The sequence below is a fragment of the Henckelia pumila genome, chromosome 3 (genome assembly GCF_033568475.1).
Source record: "Henckelia pumila isolate YLH828 chromosome 3, ASM3356847v2, whole genome shotgun sequence".
Lineage (NCBI taxonomy): Eukaryota > Viridiplantae > Streptophyta > Magnoliopsida > Lamiales > Gesneriaceae > Henckelia > Henckelia pumila.
In genome coordinates this window covers 58,980,783-58,999,926 of record NC_133122.1, presented here as the reverse complement: position 1 = coordinate 58,999,926, position 19,144 = coordinate 58,980,783, and the positions used below count along the sequence as shown (strand labels likewise).

The following is a 19,144-nucleotide window of genomic DNA, read 5'->3' as shown; positions in this document are numbered from 1 at the left end:
AACATGTATGACTTACATGTAGTCTTTACTTGGAAATTCGTATTGGTGAAAGAAATGAAAGCAGATACGACATAATTAACATTACCAATACTAAAATTCCAGTAAAAGAAGCAGAAAAAAAGAACGCAAGTGGTTTCTGTAACAGATTAGTTACATAAGAGTTGAAATCAGATCAACTTTGTGAACGACTTTAGTTCGAATCTACTTGAATCGTCATGCTTTTGCAATGTAGATTGTAGTAGATTTTGACAGATTCATGAATCTGTTGTATTAGATATGATACAAACATAAAAAGATATTGGTTATGCATTTAGCAAGATGATCAGATTACAGGAATTATTGAAATCTATTGTCAAGATAGAGACTTTAGATTTGTTTTCTACATTGTGGCATTGATTGTCAGATGTTCTGAGTGTTTGGTTGTATGAGATTTCATTATACCATCCTCCGATTAGTGTAATATCAGATGTGATTATCCAGATTTTCGAGGATATACTCAGAACTATAGTACTAGATTCGGTACTAGTTGATTGATTATTTGCCACGTGATTACTATTATTCCTGTGACAACTATTTGATAGATATAAAGACAGTATTTTGATGATTGATTGATCAAAAACACATAATTGTCTTTATCGTGAAACAATCTTACAGAAATATCAGCTATCAGACCAGATATGAGTCAAGAAAAGATAGAGAATGTGAAGATTGCTTTGAACAGAATAAAAACAGAACAACATAGACAGAATGAGCAAATGAGTAACAGATAGAAATGTGAAGCCTGACCAGAATGATCAGTTAAGAAGTTCTTTTCCGAGCATCATTAGGTTTTAGAATTGATTCCTATGAGTATTTGATCTAGCTTATAGATTAATACTCGAATTGTCAGATAGATGAATTGGTATCCATATGCATTGGCTGAAGAATATCAGCTAGAATATGTATGTGCATTCAATTCAGATACAACAGAAGTAGATAAGATGTTAAGCAAGACAGATTAACTGATACAGAATTCGATCACGAGAAAGAGCAACTTAGATATAAGTTGACTCAGTGATTATATGTTAATGCGAAATGATATGATTGCAGAAGCAATCAGAAAGAAGATGAAGATACGATAGAAGAGAAGATATCAGAATAGATATCAAAAGCTCAGAGAATTGAAGTCAGTATTACTTCATGTCAGCTATACAGTTTACGAGAATCCGCAGTAAGATCGAATGCGATTTCGAGGACGAAATCATTCCTTAGAGGGGAGGAATTGTAAGGCCCGAAAATATTAAGTTATTAATGACGGGATTTAAGATTTAAATTCCGAATAAGAGAAAATATGAAGTTAAGAATTTATGAAAATTAGAGATTTCAATTTCGGGTCAAAAATATTTAATTTGAGGATTTTTCGGATTTTAAGATTTTAATATCCGGAATTCTTAAATTAAAAGATTAAAAATATTGAAATTGATATTTATGGAATTTAAGATGGAAATTCCAAGATTATAAATATCAAGGATTTAATTTGAGGATGAAATTCGAGCAAGGGCCCATTTGCAAATATTGACCAGTTCAAGGACTAGAATGCGATAATGTTCGAAATGATTTAATTTTAATTCGAAAATATTTAATTTGAGAATATTTAGAGTTTAGACTTGAATTCTAATATTCTTAAATTATTTAGGATTGAAATTGAATTAAATCGCTTGTCGAGGGACTGAATTGCAATTAGGCCAAAGTTCAGGGAGCAAAATGCAATTTGCCTTGCAACTTGCCATATAAAACGTGTAAAGGGAAGAAAATTCATCAGAATATCCAGCAAGAACCGAGAGAAGAATAAAAGATAAGGGTTAAGTCAAATTTTGATCTTTCAACTCCGATATCTTTTGATCCGCCCGGTAGAATTTCCGATTAAGCATATATTTTCGATCACAGCTCCGAGTGCTACGTTTTGACGTAAGTTTTATGAAGTTCTACCATGTTTGAATTTTATAAGGTTGTTAGAATTAAGATTTGATTGTATAAACATGTTCTAGCATATACGACGATAGCATATCTAAGACGGCTCGAGAAAAGATCGTCGTTTGAACATGATTTTGATTTTTGTAAGAATTGTCGAAAATATGGATTTTTGGGGGCTGTCATTCACGTGTTATGCTGCTAGAATTGATGATGTTATATTGTTAAGATGATGATCATATTGATGTTTAAGCTTTTGGAAAGATCGAAATCGTATCGTTACGCCGCCGGTTCAAGATTTTGAATTGTTATGCATTCTCAATGTCTAGAGCTCATCTTCAAGTTATTGTGGATGAATTGAATATGTGATTATGTTGAGAATGAAGATATAATGATATTTGAATCGACAGATTTATCGAACTCGAATAGTTGCGACGTTGGTTTGAATTCTGATTGTCTTAGCAAAATTTGAACTGAATAAGCTCTAAAGAATCATCGATTCAGATTGGAAATTGATGTTTAGATATGTTATAATCTATTTCAGATTTGAATTGAAGATTATCGAAGTTGAAGCGACGTGTTCGAGTTCGAATGATTTGAAGTGTTTGAAGTTGAATAAAAAATACCTTCAAGTAGCATTGATTGAAATGAGCAGAGTTGTATGACTGATTTGGCTAGCTTTGAGATGATCAACATTGGCAACAGATTCAAGATATTTGAATCGTGATGAAAGGTATGATTCGACATTATCCTCGCCAGGTAGAACAACTCGAGAACGTGGTGGTTTTCGAGTTTTCCTAAAATCACATTCTTATTTGTCTAAGTGTGTTATTGCCTTGCATGATGTTTGAATTGTGTGTTCAAGATGTGTTAGCTTATTTAATGCATACAGATTATGTTGCATTCATCTTGACCCCTACCTTGAATAGCACAGATGGTAGAATGGCCTAGAGTGCATATGACGTTTGGAGGGCTGTAGTTGAGTGGCACGGAATGTAGACTTACTTCCGGAGCCAGAAGACTCACTATAGTTGCATCAAAGTCAGGAGAAATGAAGTATTCAACTTCACCTCGATTGGGTGAGTGGGTGTTTGTTAAAGATTTTATTCCCCGGGATCCCAAGAACTAAGCTTATTGATATCAGATTTGATAGCCTTTCCTTGGCACATGCATTGCATTTATGCATTAACCTAGAGTTTTCTATGGTTTAGATTATGCAGTTATAAATGCTAGCATGTTGTGATACACTATTCTAGATATGAATATGTGCTCTTGCTTTAAATGAATCATTATGCGTTAAGAGTTTAAGAGTCGATGATGATTCTATGATCTACATGTTATTACATGTTTTATGGTTTTAGAGTTTTATAGCATATAGATTCCATATGCTTTCATGATGTATATGCATGTCTTTCATACTGAGATTTATTCTCACCGGAGTTATCCGGTTGTTGCTTTGTTTGTATTTGTGCATTGCATCAGGTTGGGGCAAGATCAAGCTAGAGTTGGCTTGGATAGCTTGAGAAGAGAGATAGCATGTGGTGATTCGGGTTTTAAGCAGATGATATGTATTTATGACTTGGTAACATGTTAGAAAGCAAGAACCTTTGTATAGGTTGTTTTTGTCAAGTATTGATTTATACTTGAGAGTTCATGTATTCTAGATCACTTGGTATTAGTTTGAATGCATGTAAATTATCTAGAAGCATGTTTAGAAGTTTATATGAAATGTGTATGAGATTTGAAATCAAATTGTTCAGCAAAGAGGGTGCCCGCTCGATCGGGTAAACTCCACGGATCGAGCGTGGCTTGTGTTTGAAAAAACAGAGTATTGAGCTTTTGGGCTCGCTCGATCGGGTGATTTCCACCGATCGAGCGAGGCCAAATATGTTCAGACCCGAGAGCAGGATATTTTTGCTCGCTCGATCGGGCAAGTTTATCCGATCGAGCGAGGTGCTCAGTTTTAAAAAAAAAAAAAAAATTTAGCTCTTGGTTTGAATATTCTTTTATTGTTCGATTACTTGTTTATTAATCGTTAATTTCCCTAAGATGGGATTAGTAACCCGGGTCCCCACAAAATGACACGATCAAAATTAGTATTTATTGAAAAAAATTTACGTTAAATTTTTTTATTCGAAAATTACGTCATTAAAATATTTGTCTTAATTCAATTAGATTTGTCGCAAATTTAGGGCTGAGATACCGAATCAAAATACCGACTTTTTGAGATACCGTATCGAAATTTTTTCAATATATATATATTTTTTGGTATATCGAAATTTTTTCGGTATCTATAAAGTATTAATATGTATTTTTTCATATCAAAATTTTAGAATTTCAATATCGTATCGGTATAAATTTTTTTCATACCAATATTTTTGATACGGTATATCGAAAACCCACCTCTAATCGTAATTAGAGTAATTTAATTTTTTGTCACGTTATTAATAATAATAATAAACCATGTAGTGGTTTCTTAAATTATTATAATTATAACACATTAACACTAGCTGTTCAAAACTTATTTTTCATCGTATATTAGTTTACAGAGTCATGTGAATAATGATTATACTAAATAGCTGTATTTTAGTTAGTTTTTTTCTTGTTCATCTCTTTTCTCTATGGTGTTTTTTTATATACCTCATATATATATATATATATATATATATTTATATACTTGCAAGCTTGATAGAAATATATATATACACAAAATATTTTAATTGTTCGACGATTTCAGAATCAGGATTATAATAAGTGTGCAAATCAAGTATATTAATTTAATTAATTATGATTCAGAAATTGTTTAGAGGGGTGTAGAGATCAGTTGCACGTGTGCACGATCTGGAGACAAGGCGAAACGGGTGGGAAGAGGGTGCATAAATATGTTGTCTGAATTTGCGATCTTCATTAAATATTTTTGGCTTTGTTTTGCGTGCGTGTGACCAATTACATCATAATTTAATATTTTTCATAACTTTATTTCCCTCCTTATAATATATATATTTATATCTAAGAAATTAAAATGTCAATCCGACTCAATTTTATGGCCAAAATTTGACCAGCAAAAGAACAATTGGCCATGCCTCGCACTCATGTATGTTCCATTTTAGATCTAGTATTTAAATGAATTATGTATGGAACTTACAATAAATGTTTTGTTATATTTTCTTACATACAATAATTAAAGTGCTATTTTCGATCGAGGAATTTGGATTATTTATACATAAAGTTCTCGTTTCATTGGGTTCGAGAAGCTATTTTATCCCACATTTCTTGATATTAAATTAAATTCATGTGTAATTAATTCTAGAAAATATATATTAACGCCATTGTCAGTCAAATATAAGCGATTCTATTTATTTTTTCTTAATTATAACGAATTTGACCCAAATGTATGACATAAAATGCACCAAAGTGGGTCGGTGGTTCACGACTTTATGGCTCAACGACGCAAATGTATGGATGAATTATTCAAGCTTTTAATATGTGTCAGGATAAGGTCTTATATTTATTCCATATAACCCAATGTTGCCGCATAAATCTTTGTCGATCTTAAATATATTTTAAAACCCTTTTATAATTCTCCTCGAAACATGATTTACAAGTCAAAATCCCTAATATGAGACGAAGTCTCGAGTTCGAGATTCAATTGTGACAATCCCATCTTCCAACTAAAAAAAATGTCTGGAATTTTTTTCTTAAAAAAATATTAGAAAACCCTTATAATTTCCAGTCCAGAGATCATTTCAAAAAATCGCATTATGCTTATTTGGGAACATTGTTAATGGAGGATAATATTTTTTTTCTAACGATATATATTTTTATTTTATGGAATTTATTTTGTTAAAAAAAATATAACTTTGTATGTATATAATTTACTGAGCTACGGATTGGTTGTATCTAAGATGTTATAAGAGACATGAAGTGGTAGGGGACACAAATGTTTTGAGCCACACACGTTATGCTCTCCACCGCGTACATTGTATCTCATTACTAAATTGAAACCTGCACGTTACTTTTTTATATTCCAATAAATATATATATATATATATATATATATATATATTTAAAAATCGCACGTAATTTTAATAAGAAAATATTAAAGTCATCTTTCTAAATTAAATAATTTATCATTTCACTGAAATATTTTTTTAAAAATATTAATATTTGATTTATTTCTTACCTTTAGAGTACACACTACACACACCCTCTATGATGTGAATTGTGAGCCATAGGCAAGTCGTTATTTCACCTCAAAATGAGAATTGGAGGTTTAATTCAATTTTATCCTTGAGGTTCAGGTATTGTACGCAAAAGTTTTTGGATGCAAAAATTTTTTTTATATTAAATTTTTTATGTTATTTTCAGTATTGACAGATAAATTAAATATCCAAAAATTTAGTTAATATAAAAAAAATATTTAGTAATTTAAAATTATAAAAATTAAATAAAATATGTTAAAAAATTAATGACATTTAAGTTGTGAGATATTATTGGAGATAATTTCTTAAGACAGTAAAAATAAAATGAGAATTAGATCAAATTGAAATTAGTTAGACATATAAAATATGGCCATTTAATTACAATCAAATTGTATGCTTACATGCTACGTACACACACTTTTATGGAGCTGCTACCGACTTTAAATGTTAATTACTCGGTGGTTTGTGCTACTTCAATAAGTACATTCAAGATTACTGAATTTTTTATTAGTTTTATAGCAAGTGCAAAAGGCTTACGCAAAATAATGTAATTATTTTAATCAAATTATCAATGTAAAAAGGTATCTCGATTTAATGCTTTGTATGGTAGGAATGGAACATATTATTGAAAAAAAAAACTTGGGTCTTAATCAATCTAGCACCTTTTTCTTGCCATATTATTAATTTATAATATGCTTGATTTCTTTAATTATGGTGTGATTATCGAGGGTCCAAAGTAAAATTGGCTTTGGGATTACGTGTTCTTAGTCAAAAGGGAGAAGTAAGAAGGGAATAGGGATTCACACGTCTTAAAAAATATATATACACACAATTTATTGACATTTAATTTAAAACATATATATATATATATATATATATATATATATACATTCGTCCATTTATTGCAGATTTTTTTAGAAAGACATTTATTGCAGCTAGTGATGTTCATCATTCAATTGTTGAAGACAGTACTATATATTATGCTAACCACAAAACTGTTGATGGATAATTATATGGTGCGCGCTAATTGCATCAACACCACTAGCGATTAAAAAAAAAAATTAAAAAAATATTTTATGTAAAATTAATAGCATTTTAGTCACTGTAAAAAAATAGCATTTTAGTCACCCCGTGCTTTTAAAAATCTTATATAAAACCACCACCAAAGGGGATAAATATGCTTGATTTTTGATAACTTATGTGCGAAATATGTTTGATTTTTAGAAAAATGTAGGATTTATAAGTCTATTAATTTTTTTAAAAAAATAGTTTATGTCTTTTAGACTTCTCAAAATATTTGATGCAATTAACCCTAAACATATTATTCAAATCTCGTTAATTTTACTTGCAACTTTTTTTATGTAGCTTAGCCACATATAGTAGATAAATTTCCGTCAAATTATAGCTAAATATCAAATTCTAATGGAGTGTTTGCAACCTTTAAAAATAAATAATTATATATTTTTTTCCATAAATTTACGAAGCAAAATCCTACGATAACTTATTTTAGAGGTTGCAAACGCTAGCTAAATATCATAAAATATTATAATAATTCAAACATCGTGCATACATACATGTGTATATATTTATTAATAATTAGTACTTCAAACTAATAAAGAACGTGTGTTTGAATTTCATAACACTAAATAGTATAAGACTCGAATTCAATTTAGTACATAATACCTAAAAACATACATGGGGAAACGGCTCGTGCATTGAGAAAAGAAATGGTTAACTTGGAAGCAATTGGAGTTTTGCTATGATTGAATCTTTCTTTATAAAAAATTCATATATGTTTTAATATCTTCACTGCGAGCACTTTAGCTTTCACTTTTAATCACTCTTAATTAATGATGTTTAATAAGTGATCAAATAATGATGATGGTTTTCGGTTGGAGGACATCCGATGCTACAAAAAAAAAAAAGGACAAAGAACAAAATTTATTATACTCACCTGCCAAAATTTACATTTTGTAATTAAAACTTGTATTTATAACTAATTATTATTATTGTGGGAAAAAAATATTATTTGTTTTAAACATTTTTGAGCCACAGAAATAGTTTTTAAGACAAATAGAAACGAACAAGATATACGTGAATTACTATGGACTGTAATTAATATAAATCGGACCCATGGCACAGTGGATGGATTAGCTAGGGAAAGTCACAATCTTGTCGGGTTCAGGTGATTTTAATATTTCAGAGCCTTTTTTATTAATTACAATATAATATGTCAACTTGTTTTCAGTTTGACCTCATAACAATAAAATTGCTTACATCTACTGTTCGAATATTATTTAATTTGTCATTTTAATCATATTATAATTAAATTTATGTTCATCTAACTAACGTTTGATGAAAATTTATTGACAAATTAATTTACTTTTGTTAAATTCGCCACAAGTTTTCTGTTTCAAACCTTAAGTTAAACCATATAAAGTATCGATTTCAAAAATGACATCAATTTGTTAAAACGCCTATAATTCAATTTACGTTCGCTTCGTGTGTTTCAAACAACGACGGTATTTTTTTTGACATGTTATCACAAAATGTAAAGTACCTGCAAAGTGCAAACCATGTCGATTCAATTTACATAACAGACATTTGTTATATATTCTTCATGTCTTGATTATATATGTAAACATGTTTGTTTCCACACATAATAAGAAAAATAATTGAAAAAGTAAAATTATATATAAAATATATTGTTTTTCTTATCATAGAAAAATATATTGTTTTTTTTAATCGAAATTCTCCATATCATTTAACAATGTAACAGATAGTTACATCGTATTTCAAAAGCATAGAAATAACACCCATATATATATATATGTATATTTATTTATATATATTCACTAATCCTCGTAGCCCTACCCTAGTTAAATCCAGCATGGGCATATGCTCATTTTGTCAATCAAGCTAGAGAATAACAATTAAATTTAGCTGTGAGATTTAATTAATTATTTTTGCAACATTAGCTAGATTATAGTAAAAAAACTTAAATATTAAACCAAATTATTTGTAAATAACTGTCCTAAAAGAATCATAGGGTAAGGACACTAATCAACAACCTATGTGTGTCTCTCTCTCTCTCAATTGAATAATATGAACAATCAGTGGTCCTGTCATATTTATTTTTATTTTAAAAAAAAGGTACAACACATCATTCAACAACCTGTACTTACCCCTCGTGATTAAAAACAATTTTCCATATAGAGTAAAAAAGAAAAAAAATCACTATTCATGAGGATTCACAAATTTAGATAAAGTATTTTAGATATATATAAAAAAAATGTCATTAATTAGTTGGAAAATAATAATGCAAGATATTGTGTTAGTCCGAGAGTTTACTTGACTTACGTAGTTTAATTTGCAGAATATTGCATTAGTTCGGGACTTCGAGGATTTATCCAATGCATACCAAAAATAGCGACTATGAGTTTCTACGTCACAAAAAAAATATGATACATACAAGATGTTGGGTAGAGATGCTATCTTGAGTAAATGCATATGCAGTACAAGTATCAAAACATATATCGTACCCGAACTAATTTATGATGTAAAAGATTTGAATAAGATCGTTACAATCAAATGTAATTTGTCAAGAGTGTAACATGAAATTTTAACTTGATAGTTTGATTGTGTTAGGTTGATCACGTAGCATTTTTTTTTTACCGTTGATATTCGAATAATCGTCGTGCAGGAAATGAATGGTTATCGGCAAGAACTTAAACCTACACTAAAATTTTAATTATATTCACCCTCTTTATCAAATTTTTGACAAGATTAAATATAGTTTTTAAGAGAAAGGTATCAAGAGAAGATATTTAATTTGTCTTTCAAAGCAAGAGCAATAGATGTGTAATTTTTTTTGCTTAGAAGTGAATGTAAAAAAAATATAAGAAATTTTTATCATAAAATTTTTATTTTGCAAGGCTTTTACTAACAAATTTGTTGAAAGAGGGGTTGTGGGTACGTACGTGATATTTTCTTTATAGATATGATTCCATTTCTTAGTTCATGCAAATGAAGTACACATTTTTTTGGGACAGTTCGGTTGGGCATTAATTTCTCACATTTATTTTTGGTCCAGTACTGCATTTATTTTGTTTGAGCAAAAATATCTTTTAGATCTATATATCAAATGTGACTTGACGAAAATATAATATTTATTTATATATACATCGAGGTAAAATTTTATCAGGATATAAATATTTTTACGTTATAATTAATTAATTAAGTCACCAGCTGATAGCGTATTATAGAAAATCGAAATTAATTTTGAAAATAAATATTTTCCTAATTTTAATTAGTAATTTATAAATGTCTACCACTTCTCAGTTAATTAAAATGTGACATGACAAAATGTAAACGCAAGAATTTAGCAATAAATTGCTAGATCCGTGTCACGAAAAGTTAGAACAAAGCAAATCTTTTTTCTTTCTTTCTTTTGTTTTTTTCTTGTTTTTTTTTTGGGGGGGTTATAAATTGGAATTTATATTAAAGTTATTAATTGATCTGGTCCACTTTCATTTACACGGCGAACATCATAATATTTTTAGAAGCGTAAATATTTATATAGAATTTAAAGTTGTACGGCCAGGAATGCTACCCAAACACGTATGATAAATTTTTTTAGTATTCCCTAATTTTATTTAAGAAAAATAAGAATCAGGATAATTATGTACATATTATTCAAATTCACGATGTTTTATACTGGAAGTGATATAATCATTTAAACTCATAATTATGAAAACTTAATTAACTTTATCAAGTTAACTCCGAGGCACAATCTAGCGTGGAGTATAGCATGTGGAATGGATTTATGTAAGTATGAGTATAAAATGATTTTGAAGCGTATCTAATGTAATATCTAATAAAAATAATAAAAAGCAAGAAATAAATAAATAAATTAGGGGTACTGATTATAAAATAAAACAATACAAAAGATATTATATATATATATGATATATAATATAAAATGTCAACTACTAGTTAAGTTGGACAGTAAGGACAGAGTTAACTACAGTAAACCCTCTGACTGACATTGTACCTAAAACAAAAACAACACAACAAAAACAAATCAACAAATAACGGCGCTAACGGCCGTTAACGAGTGGACTAACGGCCGTCTCCTTGCACGGGCTCGGCGGCAGGCTACTCTTCCCCGATACAACGAGGCGCTGAACCAAGCCGCCGATTCTCTGTCCGTTTGTCTCCGTCAGCAGCCGTTTCCCGCCGAATGGCAGAGCCTCCACCCCTCTCTCCGCCAGCACCGCCTCCCCGCCGCCGTTGGCCTGTCATAAGAAAGTACCCGTTTCCCGTTTTGGTCAGTACTATTCGATGGAATGTATGTATGTGCGTATGTTTATGTTACGATTCGATTCAACAAGTACCTGGATTCTGACGTAATCATTGGGATTCCAGCAGAATGCGTTCCCGAGTATTTGATCGATGGTTTCGGAGACGCCGTCGAGGGCGATGCCGACGACTGCGCCGGCGGAGCAATCGCCGCCGCGCGTGAGCTTCATTTTGGCGGGGGTGGTCAATGGGCCGTTGCCGAGGGAGAGGACCAAGAGATCGTCGACGCCCGTCACCGATGGGAAATCTCTCTTGTTGTGTAAAACGTGAGTGACGGCGGCGGCGGCGGGGTTGTTCATCACGAGCCCGCCGTCGACGGCGAGGCACGAGGTCTTCCCGTCGACGGAGGAGAGCTTGAACGGCTTGAAAAACGAGGGAGTGGCGGAGGTGGCGCGAATGACTTTCCACAGCTCGAAGTCGAAGCTGGGCGACTCCGTGGCGTCGGCTCGAGAGAAAACGAACGGCGCCGCGCTGCGGAGGTCGAAACACGGCACGATCAGCGGCTTGCATGTGTCTTTCAAACTTAAAACCTTGCCATCATCTCTTCTGAACGCCTCCTTCACCGCCTTATCCATGCTCTTCCCAGAGAACCTCGTCCGCCGCCGGAAAATGCCGCCGCCGACGGCTCTGAAAAGCTCCGCCTCATTCTCCTCCACAAATTTCGCCGCGTCTCTGGCCGAGAAAAGCGGACGGCCACCTCCATCGTCGGCGACCAGCATTGCGGCAACCAGAGCACCGATCCCTGTACCAGCCACCATATCGAAAAAATCAGCAATGGCGGCATTAGAATCGCCGGTTTTTGCTCGGATCTGGTCCTCCAGATGGACCAACGCAGCACAGCACACAATGGCATTGGTTCCGCCGCCATCAATGCTCAAAACTCTCGTCTTTTTCCCTTCACAGTGGTACAGCCACTTCTGCTCCAGCTTAGAAAATATCTCTAATGTCACCTTGCTCAACTCCATCGATCAATAATTCAATATAACACCTCACACAAATTCACAGAAACCCAAAAATCACAGCTAAAATTAAACGCAAATCGCAGCGATAAACTTTTGGAAGCTTAGCACGATAAAGAACTGTAGACTACAGAGCAAGCAATAGGTACAGCTACAGCTACGGAGGATTTCTGGGGAAAAAATCCGTGAAAAAGCGAAAGATCACGCTTTACTACTGAAGAGCTTTAATGGCGCAAGATTCAGTACTGATTCGTATTTCTCTCGCAGTATATATAAATAATACACACACGGCGAGCGTGTAACTTCAAGAAATCGAAGACTGAAAGAGTGATGAGATGTGGAAGTGGGGTGAGGGAAAATTAAGTGCACTGATATATATATATAAATTTGAGAAAGAATAAGAAATATTTATTTATTATAAATAAATAATAAAAATATTATATGGATTTTCTTATGTTTTGTATTTAAGACGGGTGGGAGTGGTACTATAGTATATATTACGGTGTGGTGCCTTGTACTTGAGTTTTGCCTTTATTTTTCACTTTATTTTTTTTTTGTTTTTATTCAATTAATTAATTACACGCGTTTTGACTGGTTTTTTCACTGCTTCTCTAAATTTATCGATCTTTCATGGTTTTAAGATTTTTGAAATATTATATATGATATAGTTTGACGTGTTAACAAATAATAATTAAGATAAAATACCTGATGACGTTTATTACATCCAAGAGCGCGCGAGAAACACGAGAGAACCGTCTTAAGACAATACTCTAAAAATGTATTTATTCTGGACATTGATCAATATTCACACTCATAACATTAAATGATGACGAATGCAAAATTGAAGTTAAACTAACAAAAATAAGCTAACATTTAAATACTATGTTAATTGTATATAATTTCCAAATAGAATGAGAGTGGGTAGATATTTAGTGTTTGTTCTGTGCACGAGAGGAAATTTTATTGATTGTGGTTCTTGTTATAATAAATGAATAATTATTGCGATTCCATATAAATAAATAATAGGAGGATGCTGAAAGTAAGTTGTAATGAATAATGATATACGTGGTTACCATATTCAATTCCTCTTATGTACGTAAACTTTTTTTTTTTTTTTTTTTCACATACCACCACTATATTTCAATTAACGCTAAGTAAAATTTTGTGACAATAAATTAGGTTACCTTACAAAGCATTCGTTTAAGAAGATGTTGATAGGAAGAATGAAAATCTTAATCATCGATCAAACGTTCTGCTGCTTTACTAACTTGGATACCTTTCGAACAAATGTAAACCATCCTCATAATATTATATATGTCATTGACTCATTGTTCTCTTGCAATTAGTTTCTATCTCAAGCTATTTTTTAGATATAATTTAGTTTTATTGTAATATTTTTGAAATCATGTGATTCTCAATCACTTGATTTATAATATATTCACCCATACTTATTCTTAAATTAAGTTACGAACTCAAATCATATTTATGAAACATAAAAAAAATATTATCTCCAATATATGTTTTCATTTCAAAATTTGATATGATTTTGTATAGCCACGTCATGATATTTGAATTTCGTAATTTTCTAATTTTTAGAACAAGCATAGTCTTTTCTTTAAAAACAACTTCGAATTACTGTAAAAAAAAAAAAAAAAAAAACAACTTCGAATCAAATAAGTAAATAACGGGCTTACAAAACTATTTGGCCCGGCAACCGCGGCCCAATTGAGAAAAATTCCGAACATTTTTCCCAAGAAATCCGAAATTTACTAAAAATTATTGTTTTAAAAAGTAATATGGTTAAGTTTTACAAATCTGAAATTTAATAATCATATTTTAGTAAGTTTTATTTTACAAAAGTTCACTATTTTTTTTGTCAACTGCTTGTAATTTATTAATCAACCAATAGGTCTTGAGTTACAAGATGAATCAACCAAAAAGGGATATCCAATCTCCCATATGGCTAAACAAACTGTTCCTCTGGGAATCCAAAAGTCGTCTGATATTTGTAGCGATGAATCCTGCATAACTGAGGTTCTCTTTTAGCTTAGTGACTGCTTGCACTTGCAAAAAAAAAAAATCCAAAGTGACTCGGTGAATCTGTATGTTTCGTGTAATGGCAAACTTTAATCCTTCCTCAACCGCTAAAACCACGGCACACGATACAGAAGGTGACTTATCAATCCTCCGACCAAAGGCTACCGCAGGTTGCCCCTCATGGTGTAGCTATTCTCCATTTTGATTTCTAAATTAAATCCTCTCCATTTTTCGACATATCAGCCGTTTGATTGGCTTTTTCCATGCCTTATGCAGACAGCTCACAATTTGGTAAAAAAACACATCTTTTGTCACATTCTTAACAAAAAGTAACGTCGCTGAAAGGAACAAAAATTGGTCATATTTCAATTTTCATCAATTCCTTTGGGAGTTTGGGTGACAACGTAACAGATCTCTTAACAAACATCCTCACCAACTTAACAGGCTGCATGTTCGAGTTATTGCAACACTTTAATGCACATGTTCAATGGTAACGCCACTCCCATATGCTGATTTTCCGACGAGTAGATCTCCGGTATGGCGGCAATCGGTATCTTTGGCTTAGTTCATTCTTTAAGCTGCGTACGTGTGCTATAATTGTAAGGAACATGGAGCTGCAAATTAACACTGACAAGTGCACGTAGTATATGTGCAATTCTAATTAATACTTTGACAATACGATATTGAAACATGAATTAGAACCAAAAGAAAGCACAAATAGGATCACGTGACCCTGCACATATTTAATTATTTATCACTATCAGTAGCATATTTCAATACGTAGATTTTCCAAAAAAAAAAAAAAAAAAGGGTCGATTATGGTTGATAGAATAACCTTACATTATGATAAAATAAATCTCCTTCGAGCTAGCCATTGCTGTTGTGCTCTATCGTCTCGAATATACACAATTAATTAAGTTGGTGTCTAATGGAAAAAAAGACCTAACATGATAGAGAAGAGCTCGTAAATATAGCCCGAATGACTGCCTAGCTTTCTTTCTACGAATTTAGAGTTGAAAACTCAATTTGTATGTGAGTGATGCAGGCAAGTCATTCTTGGCTACTTAACTGAAACTCTCATCTTTCATGTAAGGTTTCTCTTCCTTACGGGGATATATGATATGTTTTCCATTTGGTAAGTATTTATAGCCAAATGAAGGGATCAATATATACCTTATCTATAACTTATACATCATGCATGTGTAGGAATGAATATATTCGTTCCACTTCTTAGAGATCTCGCGTTCTATCAACATTTTTAGATTTCCCTTCCACTCCATAAATTTATTATATTTTCGATTTTATGTATGAGTGGCACGTACGTTTGTTATAAATATTTTGAATCGTTGTTCTTTTGTAAAGTTGTGTTCAAATTATGCCACTTGGGGATTTATGTGAAAAATTAATGGGTAAAGCTATAGGTACACATTGGGTTACACATTACACTTAAAATTACATGATTATCTTACATGTATTTTTGAAAGATTTTTTTCAAATAAAATGCAGGCTAATCCATGTAATTTTAAGTATAATGTGTAACTCACCGTATAACACTCCGTCACCGTGTATATGTAAATTACGCAAAATGAAATAAGAAAGGAAATCCAATTTAGATTCGAAGATTGTGGAGATGGAATGTCAACTATTAGATCTCTAGGAACAAAGCACGACTTGAAACCGACACCAGAGAAGGAGGTGATCTAGAGGCAAAAATTCTCATTATTTCTTCGGATGCATGCATTTGAATCTCCACAGATTTAAACATATGATTGAGGGATTAATCTAATAATCTTCCTAATTGGTTGTGCTCCAAAAACGGCCCTTTTCACTATGAGAGGTCTCCTTATAGAAATCTATTGATGAATGATAATTTTATTGATAACTCAAGGACTTATATATATACACTTACAAGCCTAAAGTATAGAAAAGATAAGCACAAATAACTGACTAATCTTAGATACAAAATATAAGGAATGAAATCACAAATCTAATCTACAGACTAGGAAACAAATAAAGAATAATATCTACAAGATACACTAACAGACCCCTTCAAGATGGAGGTTCTGAAGAAACAGCAATCTTGGAAATCAGAGAGCGAAGACGAGGACCAGATAATGGCTTGGTAAGAGCATCAGCTAGTTGATCTTCAGAAGAGACATGAGAGATGCGCAACTTGGAGGCTTGAACAAGTTCACGGACAAAGTGATAGTCCAAAGCAATGTGTTTCATGCGTGAATGAAAAACTGGATTTGCACAAAGATAAGTAGCACCAATGTTGTCGCTGTAAAGAACAGGAACAGTAGGAATGGAAACTCCTAACTCAGAAAGTAAAGAACCGATCCAAGAAAGCTCAGCGGCGCCAAAAGCAATAGCACAATATTCCGCCTTAGTGGACGAACGAGAAACAGATCTTTGTTTCTTTGAGCTCCACGAAATAGGAGTGGAACCAAGAAAAATCACATAAGCAGCTGTAGAGCATCTGTCGTCCGGATTATCAGCCCAGTCAGAGTCCGTGTACCCATGCAAGGAGAGAGACACATTGGGCCGAATCTGAAGGCCATAATGAAGAGATCCATTTAAGTAACGAAGTAATCTTTTGACAGCACCCCAGTGATGTTCAGAGGGGGCATGCATAAACTGTGAAAGATGGTTAACAACAAATGCGATGTCAGGGCGAGTGAGAAGCAAGTACTGTAGGCTCCCAAGAACTTGTCGGTAAACAGTGGCATCAGCCGGAGGAGCACCATCATGAAGCGGGAGCAGCGTGCTCGTGGCAAGCGGAGTTTGAACAGACTTGGAATGTTGCATATGAAATCGAGCCAATATATCAAGAATATACCGCCGCTGAGATAGAATGAGACCACCAGAACAAGGAATCACCTCGACTCCAAGAAAAAACGACAGAGGACCTAAGTCTTTGATGGAGAACCTGGTGGTGAGTTTGGCAATGACTGAATCTAGAAATGGCACATCATCACCTGCGATAATTAAGTCATCAACATATACCAGAAAATAAATTGTGTGACCCTGGCTGCGGAGAATAAACAGAGAAGCATCAGACTGAGAGTTAAAGAAACCGTGTAAGTAGAAAACGGCGCAGTTCCTGATACCAAGCACGAGGCGCCTGTTTGAGACCATAAATGGCTTTGTGAAGCCTACAGACATGATCCGGAAAGTTGGAGTCAGTGAAACCCGGAGGTTGCGCCATAAACACCTCCTCATCAAGAGTGCCCTGAAGAAAAGCATTATTGACATCCAATTGACGTAAGGACCACCCCCGGTGAACAGCAAGACTTGAAATGACATGAATAGTGGTAGGTTTGACCACCGGACTATACGTGTCATGATAATCAAGGCCAGGACGTTGATGAAAACCCTTTGCAACCAAACGTGCCTTGAACCTTTCCACAGAACCATCAGATTTACGCTTAATACGGAAGACCCATTTGCAGCCAATAATATTTTGTGAGGGATGAGAAGGAACAAGATCCCAGGTGGTGTTTCGTAAGAGAGCATTAAATTCATCAGACATGGCGGCACGCCAACGAGGATCACGAATGGCAGTGGACACACAGGTGGGATCACAGTCAAGAGAGGAGGTTGAAACGACCCTAACTCTATAATAAATAAATATGCGGAATTTTTTTTTTTTTTTTACTACTAAATATAATATGTACATATATGCCCATACATATATGCACAGGATAAAATATTTAAAATAAATACATGACTAAATAAATAAACAATTAAATACTTAAGAAAATGCATTCTTTAAAATAATTAAACATCTGAGTCAACCCTAAAATTAAAAATATACTGCATAAATAAAATAGTTAAAATGTGTGCATGCACTAAAAAAAAATGTTTAATAAAATATTCATAACCCTCAACTCTTGAAAATAATAACAAATGTATCATAAGACATCAGCACGGTGACTCAGAAGCTGTCACGGTCACGGGGCTACTGCAGCGCTGCTCATACGTCCTCACCACCGGTAGGAGTAACCTGCTCCTCTACGTACTCACCTGCACCATATCAGTGTAGTGAGCCTAGAGGCCCAACATGTATACTAACAAGGGTTTAAAATAATTTAAATCAATTTAATACTAATACATACATATACATGAATGAGCATGCTTAAAAATTACATAACATAACTTACTTAAATAAACATAAATAACATAATACATAACATACATACTTGAGTTGTTGAGCATTTATTTTCTTAACATCGAATGGTCCTATCCGTAAGTGTGACCCATAGTGCGACTGATCAGTCTAAGAAACCATCGTACGAGGCTGGTGGCGAACCACCCATACATAAATGGCAGAAAACTGCCCATACATAAATGGCAGAAACTGCCCATACATAAATGGCCACACTACTTCAATTTCACCTAAAATATTTTATTTGCTCAACCATAGAAATTAAATCATAGCATAAAAATGGATTTCATGAATGCATGTACTTAAATAAATTGTGTGTCCTTCATATATTTAATTTAATTTTTCTTACTAACATATAAATATTAAAATAACTTAAATGCATAAAAATAATTAAATATATAATCAGGACACATGCAATTTTCTCATGGATGGTTTTGGACTGCTGGCCCTACACTCAAGCCCATTAA

At 33.0% G+C, this 19,144-nt stretch overlaps 1 protein-coding gene across 1 annotated transcript; it reads right to left on the bottom strand.

Annotated features, from left to right (window-relative positions):
• Nucleotides 1–11,052: 11,052 nt before the first annotated feature.
• LOC140891351 (probable inactive patatin-like protein 9) lies at nt 11,053–12,828 on the bottom strand. Its single transcript, XM_073299806.1, has 2 exons — nt 11,549–12,828; nt 11,053–11,449 (listed from the first exon to the last, which is right to left on the bottom strand). The coding sequence occupies exons 1-2, from the start codon at nt 12,476–12,478 to the stop codon at nt 11,252–11,254; spliced, it is 1,128 nt and encodes a 375-aa protein (XP_073155907.1). The 5' UTR covers nt 12,479–12,828; the 3' UTR covers nt 11,053–11,251.
• Nucleotides 12,829–19,144: the final 6,316 nt, after the last annotated feature.